General features: G+C 35.6%; 1 protein-coding gene across 1 annotated transcript in view; it reads right to left on the bottom strand.

Annotated features, from left to right (window-relative positions):
* Nucleotides 1-13,138, bottom strand: part of Smc2 (structural maintenance of chromosomes 2) — a 45,619-nt gene that overhangs the window by 19,167 nt on the left and 13,314 nt on the right. The window contains exons 9-15 of the mRNA XM_051187804.1: nucleotides 10,629-10,862; nucleotides 9,433-9,592; nucleotides 8,922-9,039; nucleotides 7,973-8,111; nucleotides 7,025-7,144; nucleotides 5,367-5,571; nucleotides 3,061-3,196 (exon numbers count right to left, since the gene is read on the bottom strand). Coding sequence (XP_051043761.1) covers nucleotides 3,061-3,196; nucleotides 5,367-5,571; nucleotides 7,025-7,144; nucleotides 7,973-8,111; nucleotides 8,922-9,039; nucleotides 9,433-9,592; nucleotides 10,629-10,862 — 1,112 coding nt within the window. The remainder of the gene's footprint in view (nucleotides 1-3,060; nucleotides 3,197-5,366; nucleotides 5,572-7,024; nucleotides 7,145-7,972; nucleotides 8,112-8,921; nucleotides 9,040-9,432; nucleotides 9,593-10,628; nucleotides 10,863-13,138) is intronic.

Below are 13,138 nucleotides of genomic sequence, written 5' to 3'. Positions count from 1 at the left end.
TATTTAAATGTACAACTATATCTATAAATACTTATACATAACCACTAATTAATACAAAATAAAATTAGTGACAATTATATAAAAATCCCCCAAATCTTGCACCTTCTTATTAGTTCCTATTTTCAGATATCAGCAATAATGTTACCTACTTTTTATAAGGTGAAACTGAAAGTTTAAGAAGTCATGTATTCACCATAGCATTTGCAATATGCATTTTACCAGTGCTATATTTCTACCCATGTTCTGGCTCCTCCATTCTTGCAAAGTATTTAGCTAACAGTTGCAATGAAATTTCAAGTTCATATAAAATCACAACATAATCACTAGAAATTTATAAGCTTTCAGGAGAAAAGGATTAACCCAAATATAAACACTGTTTTGAGTATTCTTACTTGGAACTGCTTGACAGTAAATAAAACAGCACTTTCCATTCCAGTCATTAAAAAAAGAAGAAAAAAAAAAAGGTGGAACATAGAAATTTTGAAGAAAACTGTACTAATGTCTTGACACAATATACAAGAATAGCTTTTGCTGATCCTTACATTCCTAAATTTTCAAAATCAGTTTCTTTTACCTTAGTGGTACAATTAGTTAATAAAATAAGCAAGCCTGAGAACTGAATTAAATAATCTCCTTCACCTAGAAGAAATGAAGACTGTGAAGCCCAAAGCACTACAGACTCATCAGCACCTTGCCAGAGCTTCCACAGAACAGAAAAACTGTTGCATTTTTTTCACAGAAAAAAACTTTTCAGTTATTCTACAAATGATGTGTGTGTGGGGGGGGGGGGGAAGAGAATGGATATTTTCATATTGGAGTATCCACTCTAATAAAATATGAAGATGTCAACCATATTTCATCCATATATACATAAATCTCAAGTCTTGGTGAAACTGTAAACTTCAAAAATTGAATGCTACTGACTACACAAATCATTTTAATACTGAGAATTTTTTTTATATTTATCCAGTATTGCAAATCCTAAACAAAGTGTTTTTATCAATCCCTATTTATTGTCTTCAGAGAGAATGGAAACATTACAATTATGTAAGTTTGTAGCACTTAGTGCTGAGGCTTCATGGCAAGCACAAACTTCTAGGTGACCATAGGGCCATTCACACAAACATTTCGGTGTTAGCTCAGTAGTATTTATCAAGGCTGTTATGGTCATCCTACCAAAATTTCAGTCCCTCCTATTTGCTGGGCAGTTCCTACTTCCTTTCCAGATTTACCTTTTACTTTATAGAATGCTTTAACACATTTTTAGCAATTTATGATTGTTCTTAGATATAAAAACAAAGGAAGGCAGAAGTATTTTAGTGCTTTGTGTGTGCCAAATACCCTTCAAATGAAAGTGACTAAAAGTTTCTCTCTAAGAACATTCCTGGGCACCTACTCAGATTCTACCACGATATTTGCACATCCATGTTTTACTGCTGCTTTACTCACAACAGTGAGAAAACAGAAACAACCTCAATGTCCACCCATGTGATATACATATACTACAGAATTTTATTCAGCCATAGAAAATGAAATAATAAAATTTACAAATACTGATGGAGTTGGAAAATATTGAGTGAGTGAGGTGACCCAGGATCAAAGGTAAATACTCCAGTCTCTCTCATGAAGATTCCAGTTTCTAAATTCTCTATGTATGTATCTGTATGAGGAATTGGGGTATGTGCCATGAGACTATTAAGGGTACCATGATTAATGAAAAGGTTTTGGAAGAATAACCAAATACAGTGACACAAACATGGAATAGGGACTAGTAGCGACAGAAGAGTACACATGAGGAGTAGGCTAGAGAGATGAAGGAAGACTTTATGCGGAGAAAGACGGGCAGAACTATCAATATAAGGTATGAATGAAAGTATGATAAGAAAGCCTGTTACAAGGTATCCTAATTAAAAAAAAAAAAAAATCAAGTCATTTTAATGCTTACTTTCTGACATGAACTTGTCTACCTCCTTGTCAGGCAACACAATGATCTCAGTATCTGAAGGACAGACACAGCTCATTTAGTGCTGACACCTGATAAGGCTATGACACACCGAAGAAATTCAAATCAAGATCTCAAATGTCCTCTAGTGTCACTCCAGAGTATCAAAGCATTTCCTACTAAGCCCTGCTGGATACCAACGCCACACAGTTTTTCCTACTCTCTTAATTAGACTGTTAACTTCTTTTAACAAAGACATCCTTTTAAATCAGAAAAAGTGAATAAAAAATTAAACTCAAAATTTATTCTAAAATAAAGAGAAAGGGAGAGTAGAACACGAGGGAGCAGAAAGATTGAGCTAGGGGAAGAATAGAGAAGAACAAGAAAAGAGATACCATAATAGAGGGAGCCATTATAGGTTTAGAGAGAAACCTCACACTAGGGAAATGTCCAGAGACCTATAAGGATGAACCCAACAATCTAAGCAATAGTGTTGAGGCTACCTTACATGCCCTTTCCTGATAATGAGATTGATGACTACCTTATATGCTATCCTAGAGCCATCATCATCCAGTAGCTTTAGAAGCAGACACCACAGCTAAACACTGAGCCGAATTCCTGAAATCCAGTTGCAGAGAGGGAGGTATGATGAGGAAAGGGTTCAAGATCATGCTAGGGAAACCCACAGACTGACAGCTTGAAAACCATCATAGGACAGAACCAGGCCCCCTGAAAGTGGGTCTCAATTAGGAAGCCTGGGAAGTCTATGGTATGTCTGACAATGGAACCATAATGTATGCCTAGTGTAGGAATAGATTTCAGGAGCCTATTTCCCATGGAGGGATACTCCCTTAGCCTAGAGCACAGGGGAGGGCCTAGGCTGTACCCCAAATGACTTGACAGACTTTGATGATTCCTCATGGAAGGCCTCATCCTCCCTGGGGATAGGATGGGGGGATCTCTGGGAGACATGGGAGGATGAGAGGGAGAGGGAACTGGGATCGATTATGTAAAATAAGAAAAAATATTTTTTTAAAAAAAATCATACATAGTCAAATTTCCAATAATTTGCTATCATACAGACCATGTGAAGCTTAGTAGTACATCAGAAGTCTTACTTTTCAGCAATGTTTTTAAGACCTGCTAGTTCCTCTTCTAGAGCGTGTAGCTCATTCTCCTTGATCCTGAGCTCATCCTGAACACCTTTGAGTTCTTGAAACTTGGTTAAAATGGAAGCAGCCTGGGACCTGGCACCTGGATAGAAGCAAATTAACAGAGGCTTTGCATTTTAAGTTACCACACATTTACCAAACATTCTTTTCTATGAGAATTATACAGCAAATCCTCCAGTGAACTTAAGGCAATATGGAACCTGTTCCATTAACTAAGCCTTAACGAAGAAGAAACTGACAAAACAAAACAAAAACAAACAAACAAACAAAAAAACCCCACTGCCCTACCTATTGGATCTATCTTGCTAAGGCAAATTTTCCACTCCAAGTATTATGACTTGTTTTGACCAATTAAAGAAAACCAAACTCCGTTGAACATCAGCATATAATTCACCATTTGCCCTAAGGAAAGCATACTGAAAAGAGGATTTCTTCAGACTGAGTAACAGAATGAGAATATGGAGTTGATGCAACAGACCTGTAGGAAATATAATGTAACTGAAATAAACTACTTCAAGCTAGTAGAGCTATTTATTACTATCTCATAACTTGTCATAGGCTCTAAAGATGAAGCAAAACCATTAGCATCAATTCTTTTCACATACCTACCATACAAGTAACTGCACTCACACAGCAGTGACAGCTTGTCATACTATGTTAATAAGAAAGCTCTGTAGATTTGATGGAAGAATGCTAAGGTTAATTAACAATGCCACTGGAGCTAATAAAATACGATATTATATACATGCCACTTCTTACACAGAAACTGTAAGCACATCTGAATCAATAAAATTTCAAGAATTTCTTCTGCTTGAGATATTTAAAAATATTTAGTTCATTTTCTTTGCAGACAGTTCACATGTGATAATGTTCTGAGGAGCGTAAGATGCTTAATCATTTAATTCATCTGGCCCACAAAGATACAAGTTTTTGGCTGGAGAAATGGCTCAGTGGTTAACAATGTTTCCTGCTCTTTCAGAGGACCAGTTTAGTTCCTAGCATCCAAGTTGAGCAACTTACAACAAACTACATGCTCCAGGGGATCTCATGGCTGCTTCTGGCCTCTAAGGGCCACTGTACACACAAACACATAATTTTATATATATATATATATGTGTGTGTGTGTGTATATATATATGTATATATATGAATAACAATAAATCTTAGGAAAATATTTTAAAAGATATTAATTTGGATTAAGAATACAAGCTGCAACCTGACTGCTAGGATTCCAACTCCAAACTACTAAAGTTTCTGCAACTGCATATTAGAAATGTTTAATATATTCCTATCTTAAAGTTGTTATAAGGATTAATATTATTAATAAGGATTAATATTATATATTTACGGCCAATAGAATAAAGCTTTATTGAATGTACTATGCATGTAGAATCCATTTGCCAATTTTTTGCGATTACTTTTACTGAGTCCCTGAAAAGCTGCTAGTGCAAGTAAGGAAGTTACTCTCATTTTATAAAATGTGAAGAGTTACTTGTGGCTACTGTACTAGACAACACTGTCCTCAATATTTCCTTGTGGTGACATCTTGTTTGCACTCTAAAAGCTTGCCTAGAGATCAGGGAGTGTAGAGCTAGTTAACCATAAAGTCCAGGCAGTGCTTTATGTATACACTTTTAATCCCAGCACTGCGGAAGAGGAAACAGGCTGGGCAAGACAGGAGTATAAGGCTGGCAGAGACACGAGTTAGCCCTCTCTCCAGCTGGAGATTTTGCAGAGGTAGAGCTGTTGTGGATGGCTGCTCTGCTTCTCTGATCTTTCAGCTTTCGGCCCCTATTATCTGACTCCAGGCTTTTATTATTAAGACCAATTAGAACTTGTGCTACATTTCCTGATGCAGAATAAATATTATTCATTGTTATTATATTATTGGGACACAGCATTAGAACACAATCATTGTGTGAGTTACTAAATTTCCTAAGAAAATGGATAGTGAGGCTAAGACATTACAAAGAAACACACACACACATTTTTTTTTGACTGCAACTAAGCAAAAGGTATGCACAAGTATGCACAAGCAAGACTATACACCATCTCAGTGACTGTAATAACCTAAGCACAAACAGGGACAACTTTTAGAGGAATAAGCTACTGGATTAATCCATGATAGCATATTATGAGCCACGAGAAGGCTAAAAGCACTATTCTGCACTTAGATAGATACAGAGAGAAACTGAGACAGAGGCACAAATTATATACCCTAGAACTGTTAACACAGTAGATATATAACATACCTCCACTCAGTGTCCCATGAGGATCAAATATGTCACCCCCAAGAGTTACAGTTCTAGTCATTATCCTTTTATCAAAGGCCACTTTTTTGGCATTATCCATATTGTTACAAACAAATGTTGTTCCAAAGACAAATTCCATTGCTTTCTGAAGTTCTGGTTTGTATTCAACCAAAGAAAGAGCTATATGAACATTGTTAGGACCAACCTGCAGGAAAACAAAACATGTACCACAGGACACACTATTTTCTTTGAAGTATTATTGTACAAAGTAGTAAGATCAGATACATACAATAAAGATTTAAATTATATATAACTAGCACTAATTTTTCACTGAAAATACAACTTTAAAAGCTGAAAGATCTATTACTAACTTAAATAGTTTAAGTACACAGCACTATCAGGTTCTACCAAAAAAGCAATGCCAAGTTTGTACATCTAAGTGGGTTATACAAATACAACTATTAACTAATGTAATCTCTTTATCAGCACAGTTACAGAAAGTGTTTCGTTTCAATTATTAGTAATATGACTATCTCAGTGAATGCTTTTTTATTCAAATTGTACTACAATAACCACTTTGAAATTACAGAAATAAACAAAATGAATAACTGAAAGAATAAAAAGGCTGGACAAAGCTGGGTCTTCTATGCCAAACCCTGGTCCCTTCGTGAAGTTTGTTTGCAATGTCCAACTTTCCCATCTTTTCAGAAGAACCAAGCATCGTTATGGCACAGCAAAGGCTGTTGTTCACATTTGCCTTCTGAGGCAACAGACACCATTAAACAAGCCTGGCTACAAACTCTAAGAGGAAGTGCCTCTGCCAATAAGTAAAATTTAAGCTCACAAAACCAGGGCTTAACTACAAGCAAAATAAGTTTGTGAACATCACCAACACAAACTAAAACTAACACTTTCAACTATAAGGACATCTTGAAATTTTTCCTAGTAACCCTAAATACACTGGCTATCTGCTTACTATCTTAACTATAAATGCTATTTCTTGGTTTCACATAACCTTCTCAACTCAAACACATATAATAACTGCTCAGTAACAAGCTTATTTTGTTCAAAAATGTCATTAGCTTCATGTTTTTAACCAGCACTCAACACCCATGTAGGGGGCTGGAAAGACAGTTGTTAAGAACAGTGGCTCTTCTTCCAAAGGATAGTTCAATTCTCAGTACCCACATCAGGAAGCTTGTAACCCAAGGTCCAGGGGGTCCAGCATCCTCTTCTGGTCTTCAAGAACACAAGCATATGACATACAGGCATACACATACATAATAAGTAAAATAAATAATAAAAAAGAAAACCCCTTTGGTTTTTTGTTTTTGAGACAGAATTTCTTTGTGTAGCCCTGCCTGTCCTGGAACTTGATCTATACAGTAGGCTGACTTTGAACTCACAGAGATCCTCCCAAGTGCTCATATTTTCTACCACTGCCTGGCAGAAAATCAAAAAAATAAAAATGCATGGTAAGTTTAAATTATATTTCCTTGTATATATCTATTTTCTTACTAGCAGATACACTATGACAGGGCTACCTCGACAGTTGATTGGAATTCTACATGAGCATGTCTCTTACAATTAGTGTTTTCTAAAATTGAAAGAAATTATAAAAGAGATTAAACATTTAATTAAGACAAAATGAGACTTACAAGATTCTGAGCGACCTTCAGAGTTTCAGGAGCAATACATCTGGCTGAAATTTTATTGAGAGGAATTATTGTGTATCGACGTTTCAATTCCCCCTTTTCTAGTAGCTTCTTACCTGTGACCTAAAATGTGCATTTGACATGTTAAGAAAAATTACTAATGATGACTAAAAGCATTAAAATAGAATGCATAAAAGTTTAGGAATATATCATCAAATATATCTGTGGTGTGTTTATCTCAAAGAAATAGATTTCAAAAGTATATAAAATAGATTATAATTCAGCCATACTAAAAAAGATGCTGACCTTTGTGGTCACCTTAAATGAACTTGGGAGCTGTTTTCGCTAAGTGACATAAGTCAGGAAAAATACTGTATGATGTCATGTATCCTAAAAGGAAAAATTGTTATGGAGTAGAAGAGAAGTGGCAAGGAGAAGGAGTAAATGCACAAAAGCAGGCAAATGGGTATGCATTTATAATATGATAAGTTAAATGAATCTAGAGATAAAATGTATAGGATGCCTTCTTCTGGCTTCTGCAGGTACCACATATGTTGTGCTTGTGCAGACACATAACACACACAAATTAAAGCTAAACAATAAATTTAAAAAAAATAAAATGTAAGATGATGGGCTCTGGTTAATTTATAGGAACAAGAATAGTAGAAACTGAGAAATAGAGATAAGTCCAATGTGAGAGTAATAAAAAAAAAAATGGCATTCAGTTCCCTTTACAAACTTTAAATATAAATTTGCACAGTAAAACAAAAACATAAGAAATAAACTACAATTAAAGTTATCAAAAAACCATTAACTGATTAATTCTATTACATAAAGACTAAGCAGCTTGGAGAGCCAAAGAAAAAGATCAAAAAAGCATCAAATTTTTCTAGTAGCATATGAATTTTCAGGCTATTCATTTTAAATTTTCTTTAATTAAATTTACTTTACCTCTGTGTCTACTACAACATTGTAGAGTCGTTCCCCAGCCACCAATTCCAAAGCTGTGGCTGCAGAATTATCTTTCACACTTATCAGAGAAGCTACAAGCCCTTTCACACAATTCCTATTCCAGTTCTTCTCTGGATCCCTGAAAATAGAGAAATTCCCAAAAATTAATCTCAGGTAAATATAGTAGTACCTTAGTTAAGATCTATAAACAAACAAATTAGTATGGTTTTACAAAAACCAAAATTGAAAAAGGTCATCTACTTTTTGAAAAGTAAAATATTTCCAAGTTACAACAGATTTACTGTTTAATCTGTATTTATGTGCAAGCATGTATCTCTGTGGGGGCAGATGCATGTGAGTGCAATTTCTTGTGGTGACCAGAAGAGGATGTTGGGTCCCCAAGAGTAGGAGATAAGACCCCTGATGTGGGTGATGAAAACTGAAATTGGGTCCTGTGAAGAAGCAGTGTGTCCCCTTAAACACACGTCATCTCTCCAGTCCCTTTCAGCAAATTTTCAGCTTATAACTTTGGTGTTGCAATCTCTACTACATGATTATGATTAAGAATGCTATAACAAAGCTCAGGAGGTGGTTCCCTCTCATTCCTAACATCCAGGATTCAATGTTCAACACTGCCACTGAGAAAAAAATGTCATAAAAATCCCATGTAGTAAAACAAATCAGAGGATGCAACAGTAATGACAAAATAACCATGAAGGCAGTTTGAATAGAGGGAGACTAAATCACCCTATTTGGTTTAAGATGAGTGATACCAGTCACTGTTATTTTCAAAAGAATCGCCTTACATACACCCAATTCTTGATATACTTTAATTAGTATTTAGGGAAAAAATATAAAGAAATGTAACTTAAAGACCTTGTGAAAAAAAATCAGATCGTCTCTAGTGGAAGTAAAAGTGTGTTGGTTATTTAATGCTTAAATCTCTTACTTGTATGCAAACCGGAGATTGGGAAATCTGGCCAAGAGAGCTTCATAAGTTCCTTTCAGATTACCAATGTCTCTCGAGAGCTGCCTATGCTTGTCCAGAAGCCTTTCCTCTTTGTTTTCTGAGGAGTAAATCAGAAGGCGTTTGAAAGCCGGTCTTAAACACATTACCATTTAAGGCAAGCAGAGCCTCGTCCTCTCTTTCTCAAGTATTCCAAGGAGTAAAATGTAAATATCCCAAGTACCAAATGGACATATTTCTAACATCAAAATCAGGCAGTTTTCAATCCAAGAACAACACATGAACTGAATGCCAATTAAAGAAAATAGATAAACACCAGTTTTAAACTTACAAGTGATCAAGCAAGAAATTATCATAAATTTAGACAATTTTGAATGTATTTATGAACACTGCTCTAATGTTTACGAACAGGTTATAAAAATTTATTTCCTTTGTTAGTGTCTATGCATAAAAACCTCCTAATGATTTGCCCTTAAAGACGTTTAAGACAAACCTTCGTAATTTAGTTTCTTCATTTCGGTTTCAAGTTTTTCCTTAGCTTTTTTCACAGTTTCAAAAGCTTCTTGATCCTTCTTGTAGCCACTATCCATCTTCCTAACTTCTGCTTGCTTACTCTTTAGCTCTTGCTGGGCATGTTTCAACTTCATCTGCGCCTATAACAGAAGGTGTAACAAACCATGAGGCGGGCAACATTAGTGACTAAACAGCTACAGATTCAAATCTATTTAAACTAGGAAACATCAGAACTGAAAATAGAACTGTGTAGTTTCCTGGATTAATACTCAAAAAGTTAATTTCTCTGTATTCTTCTCTTAAAAATATTAACATACATGAGTAATTTAGTACAAGTCTGCTTTTAATATTCATAAAGTATGAGAAATTTTATGAGAGAGTAACTCAGTAACTACTTAAAAATACACCTGACAGTTACATATCACTATTTTGTTCTCTTCAACTCATGTGTTTCTAACCTTATTTACAAATCCCTTTGAATCCTGTCTGTCAAAAGCAAAGAAGCTGTACAAGACAATACATAAAAGGAAAGGTACACTGACAGAAATTTTATGTCAAAAGTCTGATATTCAATGGTAACTACTTTTGACCCGTATGAATTTATACATGTGAACACTGCTTCTTAAAGTCATGCATTTATTCTCGAGGTATATAACTGAATACATACTCAAGCTGTAGAACTATAATATTCTCAGTCTATAACTAAAAGATGACAGATCAGCTTTTACTAAGTTCTTCAGAGTAAGTTCATTAAAAACAAATTTAAAAATTTTATAGTACTGAGTTCTTACAAACTTTATGCCTGTCATTACTTAATTAAAAAATTTTGCAAATTCAAATGTTTTAAATTGATTAGAATTAATTAATAAAACATAAAAATGTTAAGTATATTAAAGGTGGCTCCTTCACTTATTAAAAAAGCATACATGCATACTTCAAAGCAGTGCTACAAATAGCAAAGCACTTGTCAAAGCTCTTGACAATTGATGGTTACAATCTTTTACAAAGAATGCATTGAGATTTTCCATATTAGAGATTAGAGATGTATGTTTGAAAAAAATCCTTGACATTCAACTAATTATTTTCAAGACTTTGTAGCAATCCAAAGCATAATGTGAAAAGTAGCTTCTCACAAACTGCAGCCATTTCCACCCCATGCTTAGTGTCTGTATGTACCTGCTTGGCCTCGGTCTGAGCTTTACTTATATCGTTTTTACAGGCTATCATCTGACCGGCCAGAGTTGCTTCTGCTCCATCTTCATTGCTGGACAAGCCAGCAGAAACAGCATTGAAGTGCTGCTGTGCGGCGGCCAAAGCTTCAGCATCTTTATGACTTGCTTCTTGAAGGCTGTGCAGTCCATCTGCTATCTTTTTAACTTCTTTTTCCTTTGCTGCTAATGTTTTAGAGTCCTTGGGGAAGAATGTCAAAGTGAAAAAAGATTTTAGAGAAAAATTCCAACTTACATTGTTATTAAAGTTCATAACATTTTAAGGGGGCATAATAAAAAAAGTAATTTAACTATCAATATTTTAAATTCTCACATTGTAACTCTCTGTTTTGGGTATGTGACACCTATATAGTAATGGCATTTTCGTTCCATACAGGACAATAAAATCCAGGCCAAAAAAAAAAAAAAAAGGATAAATTTAAAGAAATCACTTAGAAAAGCTAAAATTCAGTTCTGAAATCTATGAGTAAAACAAAAGCTACCCCACACCAAGCTTAAAAGTTTTAGGATTAAGAATACATATACAAAATTATTTTATAAAGTAGCAGAATAAATACTGCTATACTTAACATCTTTTAAATAATACTCATTAGACATCTCACACATGACAAAATACCAACTAAGGAAAAAAAGACCTTATTTACAAAAATTTGGGCAGATATTTTGGGCCACTTGACTACTTGTGATTCATCTACTATGTGCTTACTATATACTGGATACTGTTCAAAGATTTTACAGACAGATTAAACCCTGTGTCTACGGAGTCTATATTCTAAGGCAGAAAATTTGATAAAATAAGGCAAGGTCAGGAGACATCAGGTAGTAGAAGCCGCTACTTTAGCAATAAAGGAAAACCTGCATGACATGACATTCGAGCAGAAGTCTGAATGAAGACTGAGCAAATAAACAGTCAGCACTCTACTTGGTGTCAGGACTTTGAGTAACTGTGGTTGGAGTAGAGAGAGAGAGAATATGAAAGGAACGGGGCATCATAGTACAAAGCATACAAGAGATTATGATAAACATTTGATTTAATCAGATATGACTTTGAAATGTTTGATATTAGCCAACTTACATTTTAGTTTCTGTAAAGAACAAGCTATATAGTGGCTAGAGTAAAAGCAGAGAAAATAATAAGCCAGTGCTACAATAGCCCTAACAAGAGGTGATAGCTCGAATGAACTTGCAGTGAGAGTCATGAGGTCATGATCACCTCTAAGCTTTCTGGCCTAAACAATGAAGAGTATGGTCGTGTCATTTACTGATATGGAAAATTCAGCATTGGTGGAAAAATTTTATGACTTCCACTGTGGATGTGGTAAGTTTATACACTTTATTAGCCATGCAAGTAAAAATATTAAGTATCTGAAAAATGAAAATATAATTAAAGGACAATTCTCCAGATGGTTTTGAACTGACCTAGTTCTTCCTTGTTTAGATGAAGTTCTTAAAAATAACTAAGGAGTATGCTGCTGGTAATGCGACTTCCTAAGGCCGTGTTCTAATCCCTCCCCTTTTGGGAATATGATCTCCTTAAGCTTTAGCACAGGCTTGCACATCACTTCACTCTAGGTTTATCCTATTTCACTCTGGTGTATAAATCCCTGATCAGGGTGCTTCCTGAGGTCCCTCAATTTCAGGTTAAATGGACATACACAGATGAGACTCCATCCACCCACAACTTTCCAGGGTCATGTGCAATAGGCCCACAACATAGTCCAGGCTTCTATATAATTACCACCTATAGGAAAGAAATAAATCTGATTCCCATAACTTGCTGTGTGACTGCCAATCTGATAACCAGTACACAGTGAATAAATAGGACTCAAAAACTGATCCAGTTTGGTGTACTAAAAAAGCAAAAGTGGCTTTAGCCCCTGATAAGCAGCACAGAGCAGACATGTCTCACCGTTTGTGGACACAGACACATGGCCTGTCATTTTACGGAGAAAGACAGTAAACTGGACCTCGGCTATTCTCTCTAACTGCTATTCAGTCAGCTACATTTGATGTAGAGAGCAGGGGAAATGTACGAATGTGGGAGTTTAGCTTAAGATCCAATTTTTGGGAACTGTTGTAACTTCTTATCCCAATGGTTAGAATTCTCAGAAAGTAGTTTGTCAGGCCCTAAGCCATGTGGGAGGACAGTAATACACGGTACAGGCCTTCAGAGAAACAGACCTTCTAGAAGAGAGATAGGGAAAGGCAAGGGAGATTTACACACCCCGGCTAACGTTTCTGTTTGGCAAAGGGTGGATACTGTAGACTGAAAGGGTTGTTCTGATGGTTCATGTCAATGATCAACCTGATGAGATCTAGAATCAGCTGGGAGATGGGACTCTGGATGTGCCTGTGGGGGACTGTCCTGATTAGGTTAAGTGAAGGTGCCACCATTCCCTGCACTGGTACTCTGAACTCGGAAAAGTGAGACATTCAACACTAGCGAGAGCAATGAGA

The sequence above is a fragment of the Phodopus roborovskii genome, unplaced genomic scaffold (genome assembly GCF_943737965.1).
Source record: "Phodopus roborovskii unplaced genomic scaffold, PHOROB, whole genome shotgun sequence".
Classification (NCBI taxonomy): Eukaryota; Metazoa; Chordata; class Mammalia; order Rodentia; family Cricetidae; genus Phodopus; species Phodopus roborovskii.
The sequence above is the reverse complement of the archived record's forward strand: the minus strand, read 5'-3'. Positions and strand labels throughout refer to the sequence as shown.